The sequence below is a fragment of the Anopheles aquasalis genome, chromosome 3, assembly GCF_943734665.1.
Source record: "Anopheles aquasalis chromosome 3, idAnoAquaMG_Q_19, whole genome shotgun sequence".
NCBI classification, from domain to species: Eukaryota; Metazoa; Arthropoda; class Insecta; order Diptera; family Culicidae; genus Anopheles; species Anopheles aquasalis.
Genome location: NC_064878.1, coordinates 63,332,014 through 63,353,951, shown reverse-complemented (window position 1 = coordinate 63,353,951; position 21,938 = coordinate 63,332,014). Strand labels below are relative to the sequence as shown.

General features: G+C 48.8%; 1 protein-coding gene across 1 annotated transcript; it reads right to left on the bottom strand.

Annotated features, from left to right (window-relative positions):
* Positions 1-9,819: 9,819 nt before the first annotated feature.
* On the bottom strand, positions 9,820-15,461 carry LOC126578472 (uncharacterized). The gene is made up of 3 exons (XM_050241062.1): positions 15,230-15,461; positions 11,122-11,337; positions 9,820-10,916 (listed from the first exon to the last, which is right to left on the bottom strand). The coding sequence occupies exons 1-3, from the start codon at positions 15,266-15,268 to the stop codon at positions 10,083-10,085; spliced, it is 1,089 nt and encodes a 362-aa protein (XP_050097019.1). The 5' UTR covers positions 15,269-15,461; the 3' UTR covers positions 9,820-10,082.
* Between the last annotated feature and the right edge of the window lie 6,477 nt (positions 15,462-21,938).

Below are 21,938 nucleotides of genomic sequence, written 5' to 3'. Positions count from 1 at the left end.
GTGCAACATATGGTCCAAAGCATAGACACAATTTGCATATTGGTATAGCTCATCGTTAGCTGGGTGAGTTTCTCGATCGAGGACAGGGCCGTTAAAAATCCTTTCGGGTCTTTCCAGCGCGTGGAATTGATGATTTCTGGTTTTAGGTTTCGGCCAACGATTGCATAGCATGCTGCAATCGCAATGCCCAATCGATAGGGATGCTGCTGATTAGTGGACTGGTTTGCTTTGAGAGAAGAGGTCTCGCAGTTCATGCTTGTTCGGATATTTTCATTCAGATCGTTTGGATTTCGTATCAATTAATTAAGATACACGATGCGGTTCGTATGCATTCAAGACGTTTAAGTAGAAGCTGCTTTTTCTGCTGAACAGCAAAATTTGTGGATCAATCATAGCAAAACTGATAAAGATATTGATTTTTTTTAATGTCGTACCTCATGCATAACTCTCGCTACTTTGAAGCGCGTTTCCCAAAACCAACGTTTTCAAAGACAGTGCCCACCGTAGCATAAAAACTGCTTTGAAATTTTGAACACATAATCTCTACACTGTTTTCCAGCTATTGCTATAAACATGGTTGACACTTTTTTCTTTAAATAACTATAAACACATTGTCTTTTTGGGCAAAATCGTAAAAAAGCATCATTTTCCAACTTCCAACCGCTGCCAAAAATAGAAAAATTGGAAATTCAACAAAAACTCAACGCGCCTACCTGGATGAACTTATAATCTATCAAAAGAATATTGATTTGTGTATTTCTGACGACCCATCATGCAGCTATGAGCCGTCAAAAAAGAGCCGTTTTTGGTACGAATCAAAAGACTTGCCCTTTTAAGCGACGAACCCGGTTTCATAGTGTAACCACTATTTGGCGCCTTGCGTGTGCTCGGCCGGGCATGTATCTATTTTCAGGCGCTGTTCGGGCGATCGCACGATCGAAAGAACTGATCAGACAGTTAGCAGAATCGGTGATCCTTGATCGGTGATCATCATTCCTTTTAAAAACCGAAGTGCTGATACAGAAAAACTCTTTTGTGTAGTTTTTTAAGTGAAGTTTTTTTTCCTACAGTTTGACCCATTTCGTGTCCAAAAATAGAGCTTAATATCTGCGATGGAGAGGCTACATTCATTCAGAAGACGACATCAACATTGAATGGTGCGAATGCGCTCTTTCCCCCTCCTCATCAGACAGGTGCTTGCCCACACCCTAAAAGCTCCGGAAAGAATCAAGCATGAATAATTCATTCCACGTTCCCCATCAACGCGCGGCCAGATGTTCATTTTTTAAAGGGTCAACGATGGGATTACTCTACTTGCCGCGAATGCGCCCTTGATTAAAAGGTTGACCTACAAATACATTTTACCTGTTGGATGCGCTGCCCGCACACACTCTGTGCGACGACAGAGCGATCACTGGTGCTGAGGGAACATACCCGGAAGGAGACCATTGCTTTCACGCAGTTTCCTGATTGTATAATTTATTCAAATTTCTTATCACCACTTATTAAACTAACCGCTCGATCACGATCACGGCTAGCCAACCATCAGAGCAGCGACCACGCTTCGAGCGCCACCATGTCCCAGTCGATGGCGTTGGCCTTCTCGATGCGCTTCTTCCTTCGCTTCTTGCGCTTCTTCCGGCGGATCACTTTCGTCTTGTGCAGGTACGGATGGCGCACCGGATCGTCCACCTCGACGGACACGGTGCTGATCGGTGAGCAGGCGACCGGTTCCGGTGCCAGCGGGACCGCCTTCAATGCCGCCGATGCCGTTGCAAGCGCATGGGCTGGCGGATCTTTCGCTCCGACGATCGTCGTATCGCTCAATCCAAACAGCCACTGGAACCGCACCCAAAAGTACCGGAACGTGGCCAGCACACCGTTGATAAGGTCCGGTACGCTGATCTCGATCGGTAACAGGAACCGTCCGCTCGGTAGCACCATCATCTGGCTCGATCGTTGCTGCTCGTTAACCCAGGAACTGTCCGCGAACACCACACTTGCACTCAGCAGCATCACCACCACCGCTACGCACCACCTAATCACCGACCACCGCATGTCTCTCTCTTTTTGTGTCTTTGACGAACCGGCGCTCGCTTTCCGCGGCAAAGATTAACTTTTCCTTTCGTTCCAGAGCGACTGGTTTGGAGACTCCGCGGCACGCTGAAACACCGAAAAATGTTACTCCATTGATCTCGAATGCTCAATCAAACACTCTCGCTCTCTCGCTCTCTCTCTCGGTGTGTCACTATAAAGTTCAGTCCGTGGCTCAGGTTTCGCTCCTGGCCAAACCTGTGCCCGGTGCGACTTGTTTGTCGAGTTTCACCGCCAAACCGTGGTCGCATCCGTGTCGCCAGCGCGGTCGCCGGGATTGATTTGTTTAGCTTTCTTATGCATATGCTTCTTATACTTTTTCGGCTGTTGTTTGCTATCACCAAAAATTAAAACTGGAGAAGTGAATCAAATTCAAACTCCCGGACACTCGGCTCTTGGAATCACTCTTGATCGCTGGAACGAGGGAACGCGACCGTGCGCCGAGATCCGCGTCCGAAATGCACCTCCGAATCGGTTCGCGCCCGCTGCTCAACTGAAATGCCGGCGACTGGACGCTGGCCGTTGTGGGCCCTACCTCCCACCAGGGCCAGCCAGCGCTCTGGATGGTTTGATTGAAGGCAGACCCGGCTGCTGGATGGCTGCTTAATGTATTCCCCGTTCCCAAACTCAGACAGCCAGCCAGCCAGCCAGCTGGTCAGCTGTAGCTTCTCCTTTTGTTGTTGTTTTTCTGCCAAATTAACTCCCGTTGCGTTGTGAGGGAATGCGTCGCTCGAGCGAGCCGATGCTAATGAGACCAGACCCACCCGCGGGGATAGGGGGATAGGAGCGATGATTAGTTTATGGCCCGCAACGCCTGTTACCGTTTTGTAAGACGCAACGCACTCGCAATAGCTCATGGTACTTTGCTGAGCATGATTAGATTATGTGATGCAGCCATCGGGCATGGACCATTGCGTTCGATTGCTATCAGCGTTCTGGCTGATGGAGTCTTTCTTTTATCGTATGCTGGCTGCTCGAAGTCAGCTACTACTCAATGGATATGGTTATATGATAGAATCACATTGGAAATTTGCACGAAATTATCTTTAAAACTTGCAAAGGGGTTTTAATCAATAACAACAACGGTTATAGGATCAAAATGGTTGCTAAATGATGCCACGCGTTATGACTATTGAACAGTTGTTGGAAATGTTGCTGCCAATTGCAAGATACAACCTTAAGAAAAGAAGAATTTGAAATTTTAAAGACATTAAGAGAAGAGTTTATAAAATACCTCATACATGTCACATACATTAACGCCAAAATAAGGCGACATTTTTATGAAACAGCAGCTTAATGTGGTAATGAAAGACCTCAGCAATATGCAAACAACGGTACACCAGTACAACGCACCTTAATGACTCCTTATCTATTTAAGATAAATTAAACGATGCTTATTACATTTCACAGAAGCGCACGATTCCAGTCCGCCGGTTGCTCGAACTTTCGCAACTCCGACGCCACCGGCACCGGAGGCTGCGCCAGATCGTGGAAACATTCACCGCGCTTCCCCCCCGGGTGTTAAATCACAAAATGGTAAAATTCGAAAACAAAAAAAACTGCCGAACCTGACAACCTTTCAGCGAGGCAGGTCAGTCCAGCGCGGAAGAGCGAACACGCTCCAGCTACAAACTTTCCCAACAAAACTCCCGCAGCGTAGTGTGGCCCACGAGGCGGCGATCGAGACAATCGAAAGCCCTCTCTGGAGGCTCGTTTAATTTGAATATGATGTGGATGGTGATGGTCCGGGATAGCCGGAAGAACGCCCGTCTCCATCACCGGGTTCGGTGCTGCGTGGTTCGATCTAGTGCAGTGTGCGATCTGGTGCAAGGGAAGAAGCCGAAGCGACGCAGCAGCAGCAGCAGTGATGAGTTGCATTGCGATCGCATCAACGAAGGTAATCATCACGCCCTGTTTCAGTGGTCGTGAAGCATATTACGAGGCCTAAAACTGTGCCCCAAATGCGACGCGCGGACGGAACGTGCAAAAATGGCGTCAAAACGATGGCGGACGTGACGTGCTTGTTTATCATCGCTCATCGCTTCCACCACACGCGAGCGATCACGAGGCACTTTCTACCTCGTCGGCTGCTCGGAGAGCATATCTTCGTGGACCAAGTCCAACGAAACAGTGTGACATCGTGATAAATGGCGTTTAAGGGGCCGCATGGCGAGTGCGTGCCAGACATCATGGTAGCATCGATCACCTGCCGAGTGGCGGCGTGAAAAGTGCCGTCAATCATGATCACTATTGCGGAGTAGGTAACGATAGCGCTGGATGGTGGGTGGTTGTTAATTACCAAACAAGATACTCAAATTTCGAGCTCATTCAGACGTCGCGTAGGGCACCAAACGCTTTGGATGCCGGCGCCAACGCCAAAGTGCCCCTTTATTAGGTGGCGCATTAGTCCGATCGCGATCCGGAAGCGATCGATTCTTCCTATCGCTCGAAACGAAACACCCACCGCCAGCACAGCAAGCGGCGCTGTGTAATCTGTGGCGCGATCGGGCTTCGAGCACGCTGACTCGGCAATTAAATGCACGATCTATCGCACCGAAAACCGAAATTGCCGAATTCCGGTTGTCCGATGAGGTAGAGAGACGATGAACGATGATCCCTTTGGCGGTTCGGAAGCCGTTTTTTTTTCGTGATGTTGTTGTTGCCACGTGCGTGCCTTTTGTGCTTTCGTGTTGCGGGTGAAATGTGAAGGTGAACCCTTGATTATGCCCGCCCGCCCTTTACTCTCACTCTTCTTCATGGTGTCCTTCACAGTTCACAGTTCAATGGCACGAGGAAATCGCCCTCGCAAGAGGTTTTCTTTCTCTGCGTCTTTTTTTCTCTTTTCACTACACTATGACAGCTGTGGTGATCATACTTACCGCATTCCTTTTATCGATCGATTATCATCGTTTGGATGATGCAGTTTAGTAATAAAAGGGAGAATTTCACTTGAAGCGATAAATTATACAATTCGAGGAGAAACGATGAGAGCATTTTTGGGAAACTGAGCCCAATGATTCACGCGTCTTGCTCATGCTTAAGTCTTACGTAGAAGCATAACAGGAGTTTGTTTTTTTTTTATCTTGCGTTATGAAACCTGTTGAAGCAATCAGCCGTTTGTTCTTGAACTGGTTCTCATCCAGTGCAGAACAATAATGCGCGATCGATTAAATATTCGTTTCGGTCCTGATCATAACAACCTGGCCATCTTGACACCATTAAGTAATGAGTACATTTGTTTTTCTTTGTAAGCTCTATCGATTTGCTCTGCAGAACAGCTTCAGGACGTTCGCTTGATGATCAGCATCCGGATTAAAATTGCCAAACTACAAACGCATCATTAGCAGCGATTAGGCTGACTAAACACAGGAGCACAACCAGGACATGGGAGGCGCTGTGCCCATTGGCCAGTCTGTCCTACAAAACTTCCTCCCGAACTCAACGCGATTGTTCCACTTCCACGAAATCTTATCCACATCCGGAACAGGAGCGAACCACGATCGAACCAAATAGCGTAACGCACTGGCTGATAACGTAATCTACCGTGCCCCACGATGATGATGATGATTGGGAAATTTTTAGCAAATTTAATCCAAGCCGCCGCCCCAAGCTTGGCCAGAAGTTTTTGCATCGCACAACTCCTCCTTCTTCAGCTCCTCAATCATCGCAATCGATCGCCGTCCGGTCCAGTGCGCTCGGTGTGTGTTCCAGAAATCCCCCCGGAAAACTGTGCCCCACTAGCACATTTCCTTCGCGCCACCGGCGATTCAGTGGCTCCCGTTGTAATTGGAAGACTGTTCTGCTTCAGTTTGTTTATGACTGTGCCGCTAGTCCCACCGGTGGCCTGTTCTCTGCACTATCGGCCAGTGCGCTATCGATGAGCCATGGAAAATGCAAAGAGGAGGAGGCAGTGCGATAGAGAGAGAGAGAGAGAGAGAGAGAGAGAGAGAGACGAAGGCCATAAACATCAAACAGCTATAGCCCAGTTGCTAGTGAGATGATGATGATGGAGCCACCCTCTCAGAGGAGCATAATCGCCGGAAGGTAGAATAATCGCTGGTAAACGGTTGGTAAATAGAGCCACATACCAAACGGTGCAAACGGTGCCAGCCCATTCGGAGAGAGATAGGATTATTATCTTCTATTCTTTCCGTTTTTTTCCGCGTTCGATTTTCGGGGGAGAGCGCTCCATGCTCTGAATGTTGTTTGTGTCTATATAAGAGTGGGGCCCAATTTATGGCTGGCGCCCGTTCTTTCCAGTTCTGTGCCTTCCATTCGAAGCATAACACATAAATGATCGTTTTGTGCATTTCACTTTGAAGCATATCATAAGTACCGCAAATATTGAATATTCTGGATGACTGTCGACGGGACTTTCGAGTGCCCGACGTCTCGATCTCTTTTGTTGCTGCTGCGCAATGATACCGTTCTGAGTGAGTAACAAATTAAGGACGTGTCCTAGCGGAACATTGAGTGCCGGAGCGTTTCTAGGTCGTGGTACGATTCGCAACGGTACCTCTGGTGCTGCTGTTGGGGAATTCTGCGTGCATAGAGGTCTTTATTCGATACCATTCTGACGAGTCCACCGGTAGATGATGGAGACTCGTTGAACATAAAAAATCCATCAAAACGGTCAGCGGAAGATTTTGGCGAGATTTACAAAAGAACAAATGCAGACAAATTCCTTCTTCCGTTTCTCTCTTTTTATTGCTTAACATAAATCATTGTGACTGCGCTTCAAATGTAATCTTTTGGTTCATTATAGCAACAACAAATAAATAGATGAATAAATAAATAAATAAATAAATAACTACTTCTTAGCCACCAAACGGTCTCTCGATCCTAATTATCCGAAGCAAATCGAATCAGTTCTTATTGGCTCCTACACCTTTAGTGCACCAGAAACACTTGACGCGAAAAAACATAAACACTCATACACGCTGCCCTTTTCAAGCGGCGTCTGTTTGACTTGCAAGCCATCCAATTTCGACGGCCGTGTGCCGCATTGGCGATGTTGCCAAAAATTTCACTTCTTTCTAACCTTTCCAGCCAAACGCCATTAGTGGCGGTGTGAGCGACACTAATTGATCGAAACCATATCGACGGCACTGGCGGCGGTGGCCAGGGGATGAGGGCAATCGCATTTGTCCATTACGCAGCACTTGCTCGCATTTCACTTAAGCGTCCGGTAGCAAACGCCACTTTCTCGCCCCTGGTTCGGCCCGGGACAAACCGAGAGATCGCTGCTGGATGCTGGACAGTGGCCACTGCCACCAACGTCGTCTCGCTCACCACAGTCCGAGCGCATCGAATGAGAAGAAATCATCGTAATCGTCACCATCGTACGTCTTCTTCTTGCGTCGCCCCGTTCGCTGCTGGGTGGCCTTCCGATGGGGCTGGCGTCTTACTGGCTGCTGCTGCTGCTGGTGCACAAGGACATCGGCGCGTCGTAAAGCGTTTGGTCGCTTTAAGGGATACTTCCAGTAGACGACTTGCGTAGCTCCGAGCAACGAGGTGACCAGTTGTCGCAAATCACGCCCAATACTCCCAAACTGGTGCTTGATGTCGTAGAAGAATGCTGGATATCCAATCCCAACGATACCACGCTGTTGCTCTCCGATAGAATGCGATTCCGTCTGAACGATCAGCAGTAGCAGCACCAGTAACAGGGATAACAGCTGCATCACCAGCAGCCACCACTTCCGGGCACGTAATCCTTTCATTTTCACCGTAAAGAACCGCGTGTACGCGTGAACCGTGTTGTGTATTTTCACTTTTCACTCATCACTCTCTTGGGCACTCGCTAAGCCGAACAGCGGTTGACGTCTGTTAGCCGACTAAACCGATTCGCCGGCTCCGCCTCGGCTTTATACCGGAAATGCCTGGTGGCTGTGGCTCCCCCGCACTTCCGAGGTGTGGGCTGGAAAAGCTCTGGCCGGTCGGCGCGTAAGTGCAGAATGGATTTTTTGGAAAATGACATGCCATCACCACCACCGCGAGCGCTCGCGAGCATGAGTTTCTCTTTCAACGGGCCAACAACACACCGGTGGAACCGGGGACCGGAGACCGGGGGAGTGATTCGTAAATTTCGGTCCCGCACTCCATCTCTCTGTTGCTCTCTCTCTCTCTCACGTTGTGGTGTTTCAGCATGATCTGCGAAAAAAAAAACATGTTGGCTAAATAATTAGAGAAAAGCGCGCTCTTTAAGCTTCAGCATCATACCAGCGACCACCAGAGACCAGGTCACACTAGCGCCCCGGCCCCGAGATGACCGCTGGCTAGTTTTGGAAGTGGACCCTCGGGGTCATTGTCGGGGTCCGATGGGTGCTATGCGAAATTTCCTTCACTTTTCTCCCATTGTTGTTCGTCGTGGTGTCGTCGGCCACACTTTACATGCATATCTGATGCGTGAGGTGTAGCCTGGAGTAGTAGGTGAGAAAGAGATCGACAAACGAAAAGTGAAAATTAAACCCACCGGTAGACACCTTCCTTTGGTCACTGTATGGTGAGAGAGAGGTCAAGCTACTGCATGAGGAATGGAGTAGCATCATTCATCGTTCGAGGCGAATGAGTTATGATCGCATTATGATCGAGAGCACTGGACCTCCAGCAGCAGCAGCAGCAGCAGCGACAGCAGTTTTGTCACTGTGCATTTTCCCAGAGGGAAAATGGGGAAAAGTGTGACTTTGTTTTATGAAAATGGAGCTGAATGGTGTATTCACTGTTTGCATTGTGTTGAATATAAATGCCAGTGGAGCAAAAGGGATTGAGGTCATCCAGCGAATACATAATATTGAAAAAATGTGTAGCAGTAGAACTTGCCGGTGGAAAAGAAGAGGATCAAAGAAGAAAAGCCAACGTGATTTATCTAAAAAAAAACGACTTAATGAAAAAGTAATGTAAAAAACGAATTAAGAGATAGATCATTAGAAGCATCTAAGATAACTGCATCAAATAAAGATACCATGGGTTGCATCGCCAATTCTAATGAATATTCATCCCGTTCCTCAATGATGTATTCCAGAATGGCAAAAACAAATTGATTCATCAACCATATCCACCATCGACTTTATCAAAATGCAACTTCCGGAACTGCTTCATCAGTGAAATGTCAAACAATGCCAATGTGACTGCACGCGTGCGCACCCCATAAATCAGACCAATATTAATCGCTGACGACTAATTGTATGCGAGCTGCCAACGACTCTTCCAGACAGCCCACTCGTATAAACCAGTTAAAAGGCCTTGGTCTGTTGAGCTATTAATAACTAATCGAGGGCAAGGCGTCTCGGGCGGCCTCGCCGAGAAAGAATGGCAACCGTTTAATCCAAGAGAGACGCTGATCCCAACGATAAATGCGATGCTTAACACTGCGATTCTTAATTAGCCTCGAATGGCCTCGCGGCGAATGCAACTCTCTGTCTGCTTGCCTGCCTCTCAACGCTCGTTAGCTGCTTGTGGATGCAATTAGTGACATGTTGTGGTGTCGCCGCCGAAAGATCAAAACATGGCAATCGAAGGTGATTTCCCAATCCATTTGATAACCTTTTCCACCTGCCGGTGGCTTCCAATCGCAGCAGAATGAATTATTTATGCAATTCTAAAAGCAGGAAGCTTCGAAATCTCCTGGAGTTAAGAAGATTAAATGCTCTTCTTGGGCGAGAAAAACCATCGGACGCTTTTTCATTCGATAAATCATTTGTTTTTTGTTTCTTTATTCTCGATACTGTGAGCGTTCGCGTTTGATTTAGAAGCTGGCTGACTCGGTGACCGACCTGGAACTGGATTGGCAAAAGGTATAATGGGCGACACGTTGCGAGATCTCTTAGTTTGGTGGAGAGACTGAGACATGGACATGCTTGCTGGCTGCTACTGAGTAGAATCGGCTTGTCGGGGGTTGATCGGTTCGGTTTTCCATTCCTCGCCATCGTTTGGCCAGTCATCGTGAGCGGACTGGGTCGACTGCGGGGCTCCTGGAACTCTTGCACTTAAGCCTGAAGCTTCTGTTTCGGTGAGACCTGCGCATCGTGCACGGCATCGACGAGCGGCTCACCACTGAGCACTGCCTTCAGCGAAACTCGATCGTCCACCGGTGCCTGTGCCGCTGCCGCTGCCGGTACCGGTTCCTTCGACTCCACAACAACCGATGCCTCAGGAGTGAGTGATCCAGCACGACCGGCAGCAGCATCCCGTGCTCGCTTGGCAGCCGTTTCCGCTATCAGCTGAACCGGATAGTCAAAGCTGTAGAAGAAACCTTTCGGTTCACCCGACGGTTCCGTGACCTGATCGTCCGATAGGACAGCCTCGCTATCGGCGCTCTGCCGTTTGGTGAGACTACGGACCGCTTCCACGACAACTCCTTCATCGCTGAGCGGTTCCACTGACTCGGGCGCAATGTGATCCGTGTACGGGAGGCTCGGATAGCGGATTAGACTCTGGTGTTGGTTGGACAGCGCCGTCATCGGTTCACTGTCATCATCCTCCTCGACGCCATTGCCCTGGAATGTGCCCTTGTACGAACCATCGTCCGACGAGACATCCGGATTGGCTCGTGCCAAACTGGCCGCTTCCTCCCAGGCACGCAGATGCGCCAGGCGTGCTTCACGCACCTCCGGTGTTTCCTGCACTGGCTGGGGAAGCTCGATCTGACGGTTGTCCACCTGATGGAACCCGAGTCCATCCGACCAGTAGTGCACGATGTAATCCTCTCCGTCCGGATTGACGTACTGGTAGGAACCGCGGACTTCGCCGTTGGCATTGCGTGCCTCTAGCCGGGCCTGATTGTGGTCACTATATCCAAACATCGCCCTTCCAAGACCATCCTACGAGACAGAGAGAGAGAGAGGAGATTGGAGGAAATTTAAATTCAAAATGACCTCCAGGGAATGATGTCACTTTTCGTGTGCGCGTTGGCACCAATCCAATGCAATCATCTCCGCATTAACTCTCCGCGCTGGTTCATCTACATAATTCGATTGTAAGTCATCCTGCCTTCGGAGTAACGGGGACACCTAGAATCTGCCGTACCTGTCCATGGAACTGCTTCGCACTGTACTCCTCCTCAACGTAATCGTCTGGGTTGTCGATGAGGCGCCCATTGTAGTACAGGGTCCGGGCCACCGGATGCTCACCGAGCTTCGGTGCGTACGCCAGGTCCAGGCTCTGCTGCGTGATGTACTGCTGGGCCTGCTCGGGGCTGATGTTGACGAGCTGGATGCGGCGCGCCAGCACCACCATCATCATCTACGCAGAACGCAAGAACAATGAACACACGATCCGCAGTTAATTCAATGAGATCAATTTGTAATTCAATCAGTCAACCCCGTACAATGGAACCCTCCCAGAACACCCGATTCTGCCAGACGATTCTCCTGTAGAATCTTCTGGGAAACAGCGTTGCAGCAGCTCGCTCCTTATCATGGCCATGTAACAATCCATCAGGAAACAGAAGCAGCATCATCACTGCAGTTATGGCCCCGGATGGATATCGTTTTGGATCGCTGCCAATTGGACAGAGTTACTGGCTGTCCCTGGCGTGTCCGGACCATTGTTTAGTCAAGCAAAGCGTATCTGTAGTGCCACATTAAAAAAAAAATGGCGACACAGACTGTCCGAGTGACCACCAGCAACAGTAGAAGCTGTAACTTTGGCATTGGCATCAAACCTACTGGCTCCTGCTGGCCGGTTCGGTTCTGGAGCCGCCTTTATACGCGGCCGCAATCGTAAAAAGAGGAATCACCTTCTACAGTACGCTCACTGGCACGCTGGCTCCGGCGTTCTTATGTATCATACCGCATTGTAACAAACGATTTTTTTTATCCTGCCATCATGGTCAGCGCAATGGCGCGCACAGAGCAGCAGAAGGACGATCAATGAAATGTTGACCATAAGACGCTTGGCTTCGACCACGATGCTGCCAGACTCTCACATCATCCATCATCGCAGCGGAGCGCAGTTTATGTTTTAATTAAAAATTTGAGAATCGCTGCACAGAATATGGAGCACAGGCAGGCAGGCAGGCAGGCTGGCAGAACGATGGCAGTAAAACCCGTCCCCGGAGATGCTGCTGCATCATCATCGTGGACCATAACGGTGTGGTGACCATTCTCGGACCGTCCGACCGGGTCTGAGATTGCATCGCTGGGCAATGCAATGGTGTTTGCTGGAATCCTTGGTGTCTGTTTCGCAAGGCGACAAAGTACGTGCAACAATTTGGACCAACGGGCTGAGATTTATGCCAAGAATGGCACCTTAATGCCATCTCGATATCTGGAATCAATAGGGCGCGCGAGCTCGCTTGATGAGATGAGCGTGGCAGCACCCCCCCAACGCCTTGGTTTGGCTGGGAGGTGTGGCCACTCCACGGACGTGCTGGAGAGTGCGTGACAGGATTACATAATCGATCAATTAATGTCGACATCGACGAGAAGGAACATTCTTTTTGCAATTGTCACAGGGATCGGTAGTTGCCATCGGTTCATCATCGCGGTTCATGCAAGTCGTGCAGATCCTAGTAGGCCGTAGCAAGCATCCATAAAACGCAAGAAGTGCCTATCGGAGGGCAGAGAGGTTGAGTCGTTGGCCTCCAAGCCGCCTTGGCACGTGGCGATACATTAGAAAAGTCCATCCATCACGCAGATAACGACTATTGACCCTCAATTGATGGAATATTCAAATCATGGCTTCATTCCAAAACCGCTTCGTGGTTCCATTATGAAGACACATGGATGGCAAGTTTGCTCGGACCAACCAGTGGAAGCGGGCAATCAAGATGTTTCCAGAAGGCAGATTTGAGCCCTGGCACAAGTAATACTGGCGCTGGTGCTGATCATACGGCCAAGAGCGAGTTGGCTCACGGAGCACAATCAATCATCAAATTCCAACTTTAAGATTCACTGGATAACCCTGTCCTGGCGTGCGATTGCGAAGTCATTTAGATCATTTCCGCTGGATATTCCCCTTGGGGTACAGGTGAGTGTCATTCTCAATCATCATCATCATCACCACCGCGATAGGCCCTTCCCAAACTCACTCACTGCCGATGATGGCGGCTCATTAATATTTCATGTCCCCGATTTGGCATTTCGTTCAGCTCGTCCGGGACTCCCCCCAAAAACAACAACAAAAAGTATTGGAAACTCGTTCTCGATTATTAAGAGCGAGCGCTTCCGGTGTTGCTGGAATCGAATCCAGTCACGATCCCGCATTAGAACTTTGCCGTGGCCACAAATCTCCTGCGTGGCCTTGAATTTGCGTGACTTTCGTTGACGTCGCCCGTGGTCACTGTTGACTGTCGACTGTCGTCGGACGTCCAAAGCAGCCAAAGCACACGAAAAATGCTTGACTCATCCTGCGTGTGGCATTTGCGCTAAGCAAACAGTACAAGAGTGAGGGAGCACGGATACAAATAATCGTTTCGCCAGCCAGGAGGAGGTCCGGACTATTGGGAGAATCCAAGTTAAACACAACGGCCACTCCACGGTTAATCATTTTCGAGGGGCAAATCCGCGCATCGCAAACATTCACTGACGCCTACGCGGGAACGCCACGGCATGCCTGGTTGGTGGTCGATAAATAGCCATAATTTGATGGCCCTGCCACAACGACGTCACATTAGCAAGAGCGACCGGAATCCCATAAACCCGTCGGTCACCAATTCGCGCATAAATTAGTTCACGTCCAGCAGCAGCAGCAGCAGCAGCGGCAGCATGCCAGGCTCCTCGATGTGGGAGAGTTCCAGAGGCCACTGAACTGGTGGAACTGTGTGGCCATCTTTTCCTCCCCAGGATGAATACTGGTTTACCGCTCCTGGGCGATGCCCATTTCCGTCCACACCCCATGCCATAAGGCAATCCATTTTCGTCCTCTCGCATCCCGATAATGGGCTAGCGGCATTAGCATTTTTTACATGCTTAGAGCTGAGCGAGGTGATGAAGCGTTTGTGCTGGCAGCAATTTTAATTCGCTTTTTTTTTGAGCGGCTATCCTAGAGTCTATTTTTTGAAAGGTCCATAAAGTGGTTGCGACACCGCAGAATAGGCGACATCTTGTGGGGAGTGAATTATGCTGAAGCTCCGAGGATCCGAGCACCAAGAACGATTGGAAGCGAGACGAAGAAACCGATCAATTCTGGAGCTCTGGAACACGATTGTCCAACGTGGTTGCGGCTGAACCTGTTTCCAGCGATCGAGCATTCCCGTTCCCCGGGAACACACACGGGAAACGTTCTTGACATTTTCAAGAACAAAACCGATTCCACCGACCACAGGGGAATCGTGTTCGGCGTTAGAATTGGAATGTGTTATTTTGGTTTTGCCGCGAAACTTCGGCATTCCAGTCCAGTGTGTGCGCGAGAGCACGGAAAAGGAATCTGTTTTTGGTAAAGGTTAACGACATTTAAATCACCACTGGAAAGATAAAGGCCGAGCGGGATTGCGGGTGATTGGTAATCGGCCCGGTTTATGAGCCAGAAGGAGCAGCAGCCAGATCCTTAAAAAGTGCATCCTCTGGTTCGCTGGAGGCTGGTGTGTGACTTAGTAAGACAAATGCAGGTTTGATGATGTTACGTTGTTTTACGGTCCGATATCCATTTTTCAAGATTTGCTTGCTTCTTACTTTTTGAACCAAGTTAGAATCTTCTCGGCAATAAGCGAAATGCCAAAGGAATATCTAACGAGTTCGTGTTCTGATGGCCCAGATGATTTGAAAAGACACGACAACCCACGCAAGACGATGCAACGATGAGCCCGAAAAAAACTGAAAAATCTGTTTTGATAAGCTTAAGTGCTTTTGATAATGTGAGACCTATTAAAAGTGTTGAACACGTTCAAGCAACTCATCGTGACAGATAACTCCAGCATTTGAATTCTTCAATTCCTGCCCGATTCTTCTTTCAATTCTAGATCCATATCCAATTTGATTCACTTCGATTAGGGGCCGATCGAATCCGAAAACGCAAGTGAACTCCCCGCTGATTCCACCCAAAAATGGTCAACACACTCGCCATCCCATGGCTGGCGCCAACCGGGGATCGGTACGCGCGTGTCCAGCATGTTTGATTTGCACTTTCGGTTCCCGGTACGCAGTATTTCGACCAATTTCAAGGCCACCGTTCACCGATTCGCCTCCACACGTACCGAGACGATGGTGAGCATGATGTGTAACGCCTTCGCCATGACGGGAAAGCCTTTCTCGTTAATTAATTCCTTGTCTTATCAACCGCTTCGGTTGTGGCTTCTCCTCTGACGTAATCACTCTCTGTTGTGTGTGTCACTGCTCCCTAAATCCCGAATAACAGACACACGCGTAAGTCACACGACGGTCGCACGCACTCAGAACACGGACGGACGGACGGACGGACGGACGACGCTCACGTTCCCGCGAGCGACCACGAAAACAATAACCAGCGATCCTCGCCCGTGACAGCGTATTTATATGGCCATCATCATCGGTTCGTTTCGCTTCTTCTGCTTCTCGCCACCACCCCATTCCGGACAGGAGGGGGACTTGTTTGGCCAAGAGAGGGTTCTCGTTCCTCGCGGCCGCCCAACGATCCTTCTGCGGTCGTTACAGGTGCGAAGAGGGAAACAGGCAAACCCCGGTCCATCTCGTGCCGTTGCAGTTCGTGTGCGACATGTCGCCAAGTGTGTGCTGCTCGAGATGGAGCTTCTAGTTCTTGTAAGCAAGCTCTGCATGGTTTGCTCCATTTAGTCCAGTGGACGGCACTTCTTTGGGGCGCTTGGATTGGGACGACCTTTCCAAAGCGATGGGAGACCGAGAGCTGAGAAGATAAGACGAACGATATATGCGAATGTTGGGGAGAGAGCGGACTACCACAACAACAGCTGGCTCGGCCTATAGGTAAACATGGTCGCTCCTTAGTCGCATCAATTAATAGCATCCCAGCAGTTCACCTGATAGACCGCACATGATAGCTGTTGTCTCGGAAAATAATTGCTACATGCTTTGGCGACGGTAAATTGGCTTTCGGTGAACCCGTGGAAGCGTCCATTCTTGGCAAACGCACTCCGGTGTGCGGTAACACAATTGATAAGCGGCACAACAGCGTCCGTGGTTGGTTTGCTGGATATCGATTTCCAATTCTTTCCGATGCTTTTGCAAAGAACACGAACATCTGGTGTGCCCAGGAATGGAATCAGGGGAAGCTAATTGAATGTACAACCGCATTACACGCTTGTTAGCAAAGGGTTCTGCAGCTGGTCTCGGAACGCACGCACTCTGTTTGGCGGGGGGCCGTATCGAGTGACAATCACAGCAAGCACAGCAAACAATGCGCGCCATTTTTAATGAGATGCTTGGCGATATGGGGCACCATTCTGCGTTCTTTCACCGCGCCCACTTCCACGCATCGCGAAATATCATAATTTCAAACCACCTGAACTCACGCCAAGCCTGCCCGGTGCTTAAGCTGATGCGAGCAAAAAGCTGATGATAAAGAAAACCGTTGGTAGAGGCCGCGTAGAGTAGAGAGTATCGATGACGATTAGTTTGTGTATCGGATGCTTATACCTTTGTGCAGATCTTGAAACAGCTCTAACATGACACTCTCTGTTCGATGATGTGAATGTTTCACCTTTCATATTTCGGTTTTATGTCGCTTCGCAGCCGCCCTGCCCTGGGAATTGGCCGATGCGAAACGAGATCCAACCACGAAACCGTCTTATCTGGTTTTTGGTCAACGAACTCGGAGTTCTGGAGCGCCAATGGACACGGAGGAGTCCAAGCAAGTGCTCGTGGCTTCGTGATACAACTTGTGTTTCGTGTTTTCCCCGATCGATTTGATTGATGAGACCAAAACGGGGTTTGCATATTCAAACGGCCTCTTGAGCGAACGGATTAAGACACGTCGCGTCGCAATTGCATTGTGTTCGATTTCGAATGACGTGACACAATTTCAGTGTCCAACCCAAAGGTCTTTGCGTTCGTCACTCCAAAGGGAATGATTTATGGTAAAGCGCTTCTCTTAAAACTATCAAACAGCTCATCGGTCGTCAGTTCGATCACTTCCACTTCGCCACTGGCCATTGGTACAATCCTAATAAGTCACCTACGCTTCGCATCGCTGGACACGAGCTTGAAGCCATTAAATGCGTTCTCGGTATTCCCGGGAATACGACATTAGCGAAGAGCAAAAAAAAACTGAAAACAAACATTTCCGAAACGCCACCATAGGGGCCGCCTGCATCACGGAACCAACTCATGCATATTCAACTACCACCAGCAGAAACACCGGGATTTCGGTGTTCACGGAAGACACCTCAAGACGTTGATCATTGCTAGTTCGAGTTCCTTTTCTTATTCGGTTTTTTTTTTGTTTTGGCGGGAGCGTGTGCGGGGATTTGGGCACGAACTTCGAACAACAACATTCCCGGGGTCGCTTGGTGGTGAGTGATGAAATCTGCTACTGAATGGTCGTCGTGGGGTGTCGTTTTCGGGTAATTCACCACCTAATGAGTCATGTCAGGTATTTGTTAGCCGAACAACAGGCGGCACACGGTATCGTACAAGCTGCCAGCTACAAGATGCCGCGACGCGATCGAGTATCGATGAACTCACACACCTCATTGGTGTCAATCGAAGGTAGAATTTAAATCTTACAAGCAACGGGTTCTGGAGAAGCTGGGGGATTCAGGTTTGTGGTCTGTCTGAATTGTCTTCCAAATGTGGTGATTGATGTAGGTCGTTAAGGGGTTCAGCGAAGAGTGTAGAACACGAATAACTATAGCTGGTCTTATAAAATACGTCAATTTGAGGGGAAAGAAGACGAAATGATCGATAGATGGCAATTCCACTGCTCCTGTTTGAGGTGGTTAATTTTATTTGAACAGAATTTGTCTTGACCATGAACTCAACAAGCAATGCAGCACAACCGCAGATACAAGGAGAACTAATAAAGGGAGCCTTGCTTCTTCTAATGTTTACCATGATCTTTCCTCTTCCACAAATCCTGAACAAATATTTGATGCCATGCCGGTACACCATTCCGTTCCGCTGCTGGCGTTTCCTCCCCACCGTCAAAGCCACCGAGCATGAAAGGTTATCGGGAGCGTTAGCCCACCACAAACGCAGGAAGGAAACAGGATTGGCAAGTGATATTTTAAGATCGAGTCTTCGGACCACGCTAGCTAATGTTCTTCTGTGCGATCACGGAGCGATCTGCCTCCAGGGCTGCGATTCGATACGCTGTTCACGCCTTCGGGAGAACGTCCCTCGGGATCATGTGTATTCATTCGTACCACCAGCGTACAGCATGTTCAAGAAGGCTGTGTGCTTCTGCCTCGCCCGGTAATATAGTGCCTGTGTTGAATAAAATCAATTTTTATGGCGTATTATTAGTTTCTTGTCCTTTGCTGCAACCATCGTGGACCTTTCGGTTGGAGCCTTCGCAAAGTCTTCTTCAGTGCTTGGTGCTTAAGATGCCTGGCGCTGCTGATGCCACGGTGCTTCGCCCCTGAAGAAGAGGCGTCGTCCTTGAGCTTTCACGATCGTGCGCATCGCATCGCAGCAATGGCAGACCTTCGGGTCGTGGCCAGAGGACGAGGTTGTCGGCACACGATAAGTGAGCAATTTATCGAGCAGCCCTCCACCAACCCGTCCTGGCTGCCCCGCGAATGCACATTACAACTCTCCTGCAGACGCCAGACAGTAGCACCTGTTGAGCCCTCAGCTCAGCACTTGGCTCAGCTCGGTAGCTCTGCACAACATGCTAATGCCTTTGCCTATCTCGATCGCTTATTTGATCGCCAGTCTGCGAGCGCTGCTGAGGACACAGTACTGAAGACATCGAGGGGAAGCGCTACGTCAAGTTCACGGTCTGTCAACGCGCGACGCAGCGCTTAAAGTGCGCCAACGCAAACTCAACCCCGCTGCGAGACAGTGTGACAAGCAATTAATTAATTAAAGGCAATCCATCACCATTGACCACCGTGTCCACCGTGGGTCGGGGAAGGGGTCGGAAGCAGATCGAAGTAATGGAATCGTATTAGCGATACATCGTGATTGTCGGCAACGATTTTCGCGGTATGGGCTGGTGTTTGACAAGTTGTTCCCATTACGATGACACGAGTGTTGGGAGCGGAGGAGCTGCGGGATCGACGGTGCGTCTGACGCGTGCCAAGATTATGGGAAGCCCGCGTTTCTGCACGATGATTAATGTCCTCGTAGGACGCTTCTGCAGGACAGGAGCGATAAGCTAGCATTACTTCTCTTTGGTATAGAGCAGGTTGATCAGAATTATCATAAGAATTGCTTTACTCTGGTACGATCGATGTGTTTCCTGTCAGATCTTTAAGAAAATGAGTTTTCAATGTCGAGACCGAGAGATTCTGGTGGGAAAAAGCATGATTCTACATACGTTTTATTATCCATTCATTCGCATACTAAAGCGTATTCGAGACAAACATTGGAAATTTTAAAAGAAACTGTCTCTCAAAATCATTCTTTTCTCGTTAAGCAGTTAACAGGAACAGAATTCTTCTCACATGAATAAAAGGTCTTAAAGATTAAATGCCCTTCAATCTGAATAATCCGTTCATTTTATCCCTTATATCCTTTTTACGAAATGTCAATCAATCCAACGCTCAGCATAACATAACGCAACCTTTCAACATTTCCGCACTGTTGGCATAAAAGATTTCATCTACCATACTCATTGCCATTACCACTAATTAACTGCCAGCAATTGATGAGAGGCTACGAAATGCACGAAAGAAAAGCCAGCTCATCATAAAGCTACTAGCGTGGCATCAAATGGATAGCCACTTTAAGTATCGATTCCCTGTTTGCAAGAACCATCCGTACCATCGCGGTCAATCGCATTAAGCAGGGAGCGATACTTAAGCAGCCAAGAATCCCGCGATTTCTCCTAATGGTTCTCCCCGAAGTCACACACATTCCCATCTATCTCCATCACAATCTGTAGCGGCATCATCATCACTCCCTGCTAGATCCCTGCTAGAGCAGGAGCATGATGGTGCGCTATTTTTTCCGGCACGCAGCGGCAGCAACAACATCTCAATCTCGGAATCTGTGTCTGCGAGATGCCTTTGTACAGAAGATGCGGTCCTTGGCCCTTCTCGCAATCGTAATCGGGCGCGCGTTCTTGAGAACACACTCGGGAAACGATGCCTTTTGTTCGTTCCCGTTCGAGGGAAACTGCTTTTCGAAACCGTTTTTCCTTTCCTGCCCGCCGGGCCAGGCCAGGACGCTGCGGAGGCAAATAAATTTCCATTCAATGCAGGTCAGTATGAAATATTGCAATCATAAAAGTGGATTTATGTAACGTCGTAGATTTGCGGTACCCGCTGATCCGGTTGCTCGTGCGCGCGCGTGTGTGTCTGGCAGACCATATAATGCTGCCCACCACGGTGGCTTAAAAGCTTCCTGCCAACATACTCGTGCTGCTGCTAGATAAGCGGGAGTGAGTCGGTTTCGGGGACGCATACTGGATGAACTTTTGCTTTACTACGGGGCAACACAAGAGAAACGAGTTCACGGTCAATGTCGATGTCGATGTGGCTGGTAAGAGCTGGAGATGGCTGGCGAAGTGGGTTGCACTGTACTTCGTCGTACTGGCCGCTGCAGAGGTGGGCCTTGCTACGTCTGCATAATGCGGTAACCGCCTCGTTTGTTCTTTTCAATTACGCATATCACTCGCTCGATATGTTGCGGCGGTGTTTATGTGTTCACACTTATCATTACCGATTAGCAACGCTCACGACGATCGAGGTGAGAGGGTTGTTCTAGAACGAATCGTGTTCTAGGTGCGGTAGAATGACCTCCAATGCTCTCAACCGGTCATATAAGAATACATAAACAAAAAGATTGCCTAGAGAAGGGATACCAATGATGGGAATGGAATTCCTCTTATGTTCAGCATAATTTTGATTTATTATGTGTTAATAAGTACTAAGTTATGTTTCAGTTTTTTGCTCGAAAAAAAATCTTTTTTTTTCAAAATTAAAATAAATAATTACATTAATTCCGGTCGCAGGCCACTGCTTTTTCCCTCTTTAAGTCCACTTTTGAATTCCGTGACGAAAGAACTCATCATCTGTTGAAGCAAATCAGAAAAAAAATCATTAAAAAAAATCAGAAACTTCCATAACAGAGCCATGACCTGGTATTCTCTTAATGCTGTTCTGTTTATCCTCTCCAAATTGGTCAGCAAGTCAATCATTTGCTTGCTCCATTACCAGCTGACCAGTGCCAACGCTACGGCTTATCCCACAAAATGCTTCCGTTATCACCCAAACAGCTATACATTTCAAGCACTCCTCTCCATCAACTGCTTCTTATTTTCCTTCTTCTTGTTCAAACACATTGACACGCTAGGATAGCATGATACTTACTTACCACCCAAAAAAAAGGTACCAGCGGAGGTCGTGGTCCAATAGACGAACAGCGCACAAACAATCCAAATATAGCTCTGGCGGGCGACTGGTGCAGGGATACAGTAGTAGTGTCTATTATATTTATGACTCCGCACTCTTCCGGTTCCGTTTCGAGCCCGGTGGTTCACCCGGTACCGTTTTCTCTTTGTCCGTCTTCGGGTGGAGGCGCCAGTGGAGCGAGAAGGTTCAAACGATTGGACCTCGTTTCCTTTGTCCTGGAAAATGTCTTCTATGGTCAGGTCCATCGAGTCAGAGGGTCGGTTCGTGTGTTTGACTGTCTGTTGTGGCGCATCGCATTGTCTTGGCCTGTAGAACTTTGGCCAACCCACGAGTACGTCCACTTTGATTGACCGCTTGTGGATCGGGGCAGTGTGGTCGTTTGTGAGTTCGCGAACTCGATGGAATGGCTCACGCGGAGCGATGTTCGAAAGTA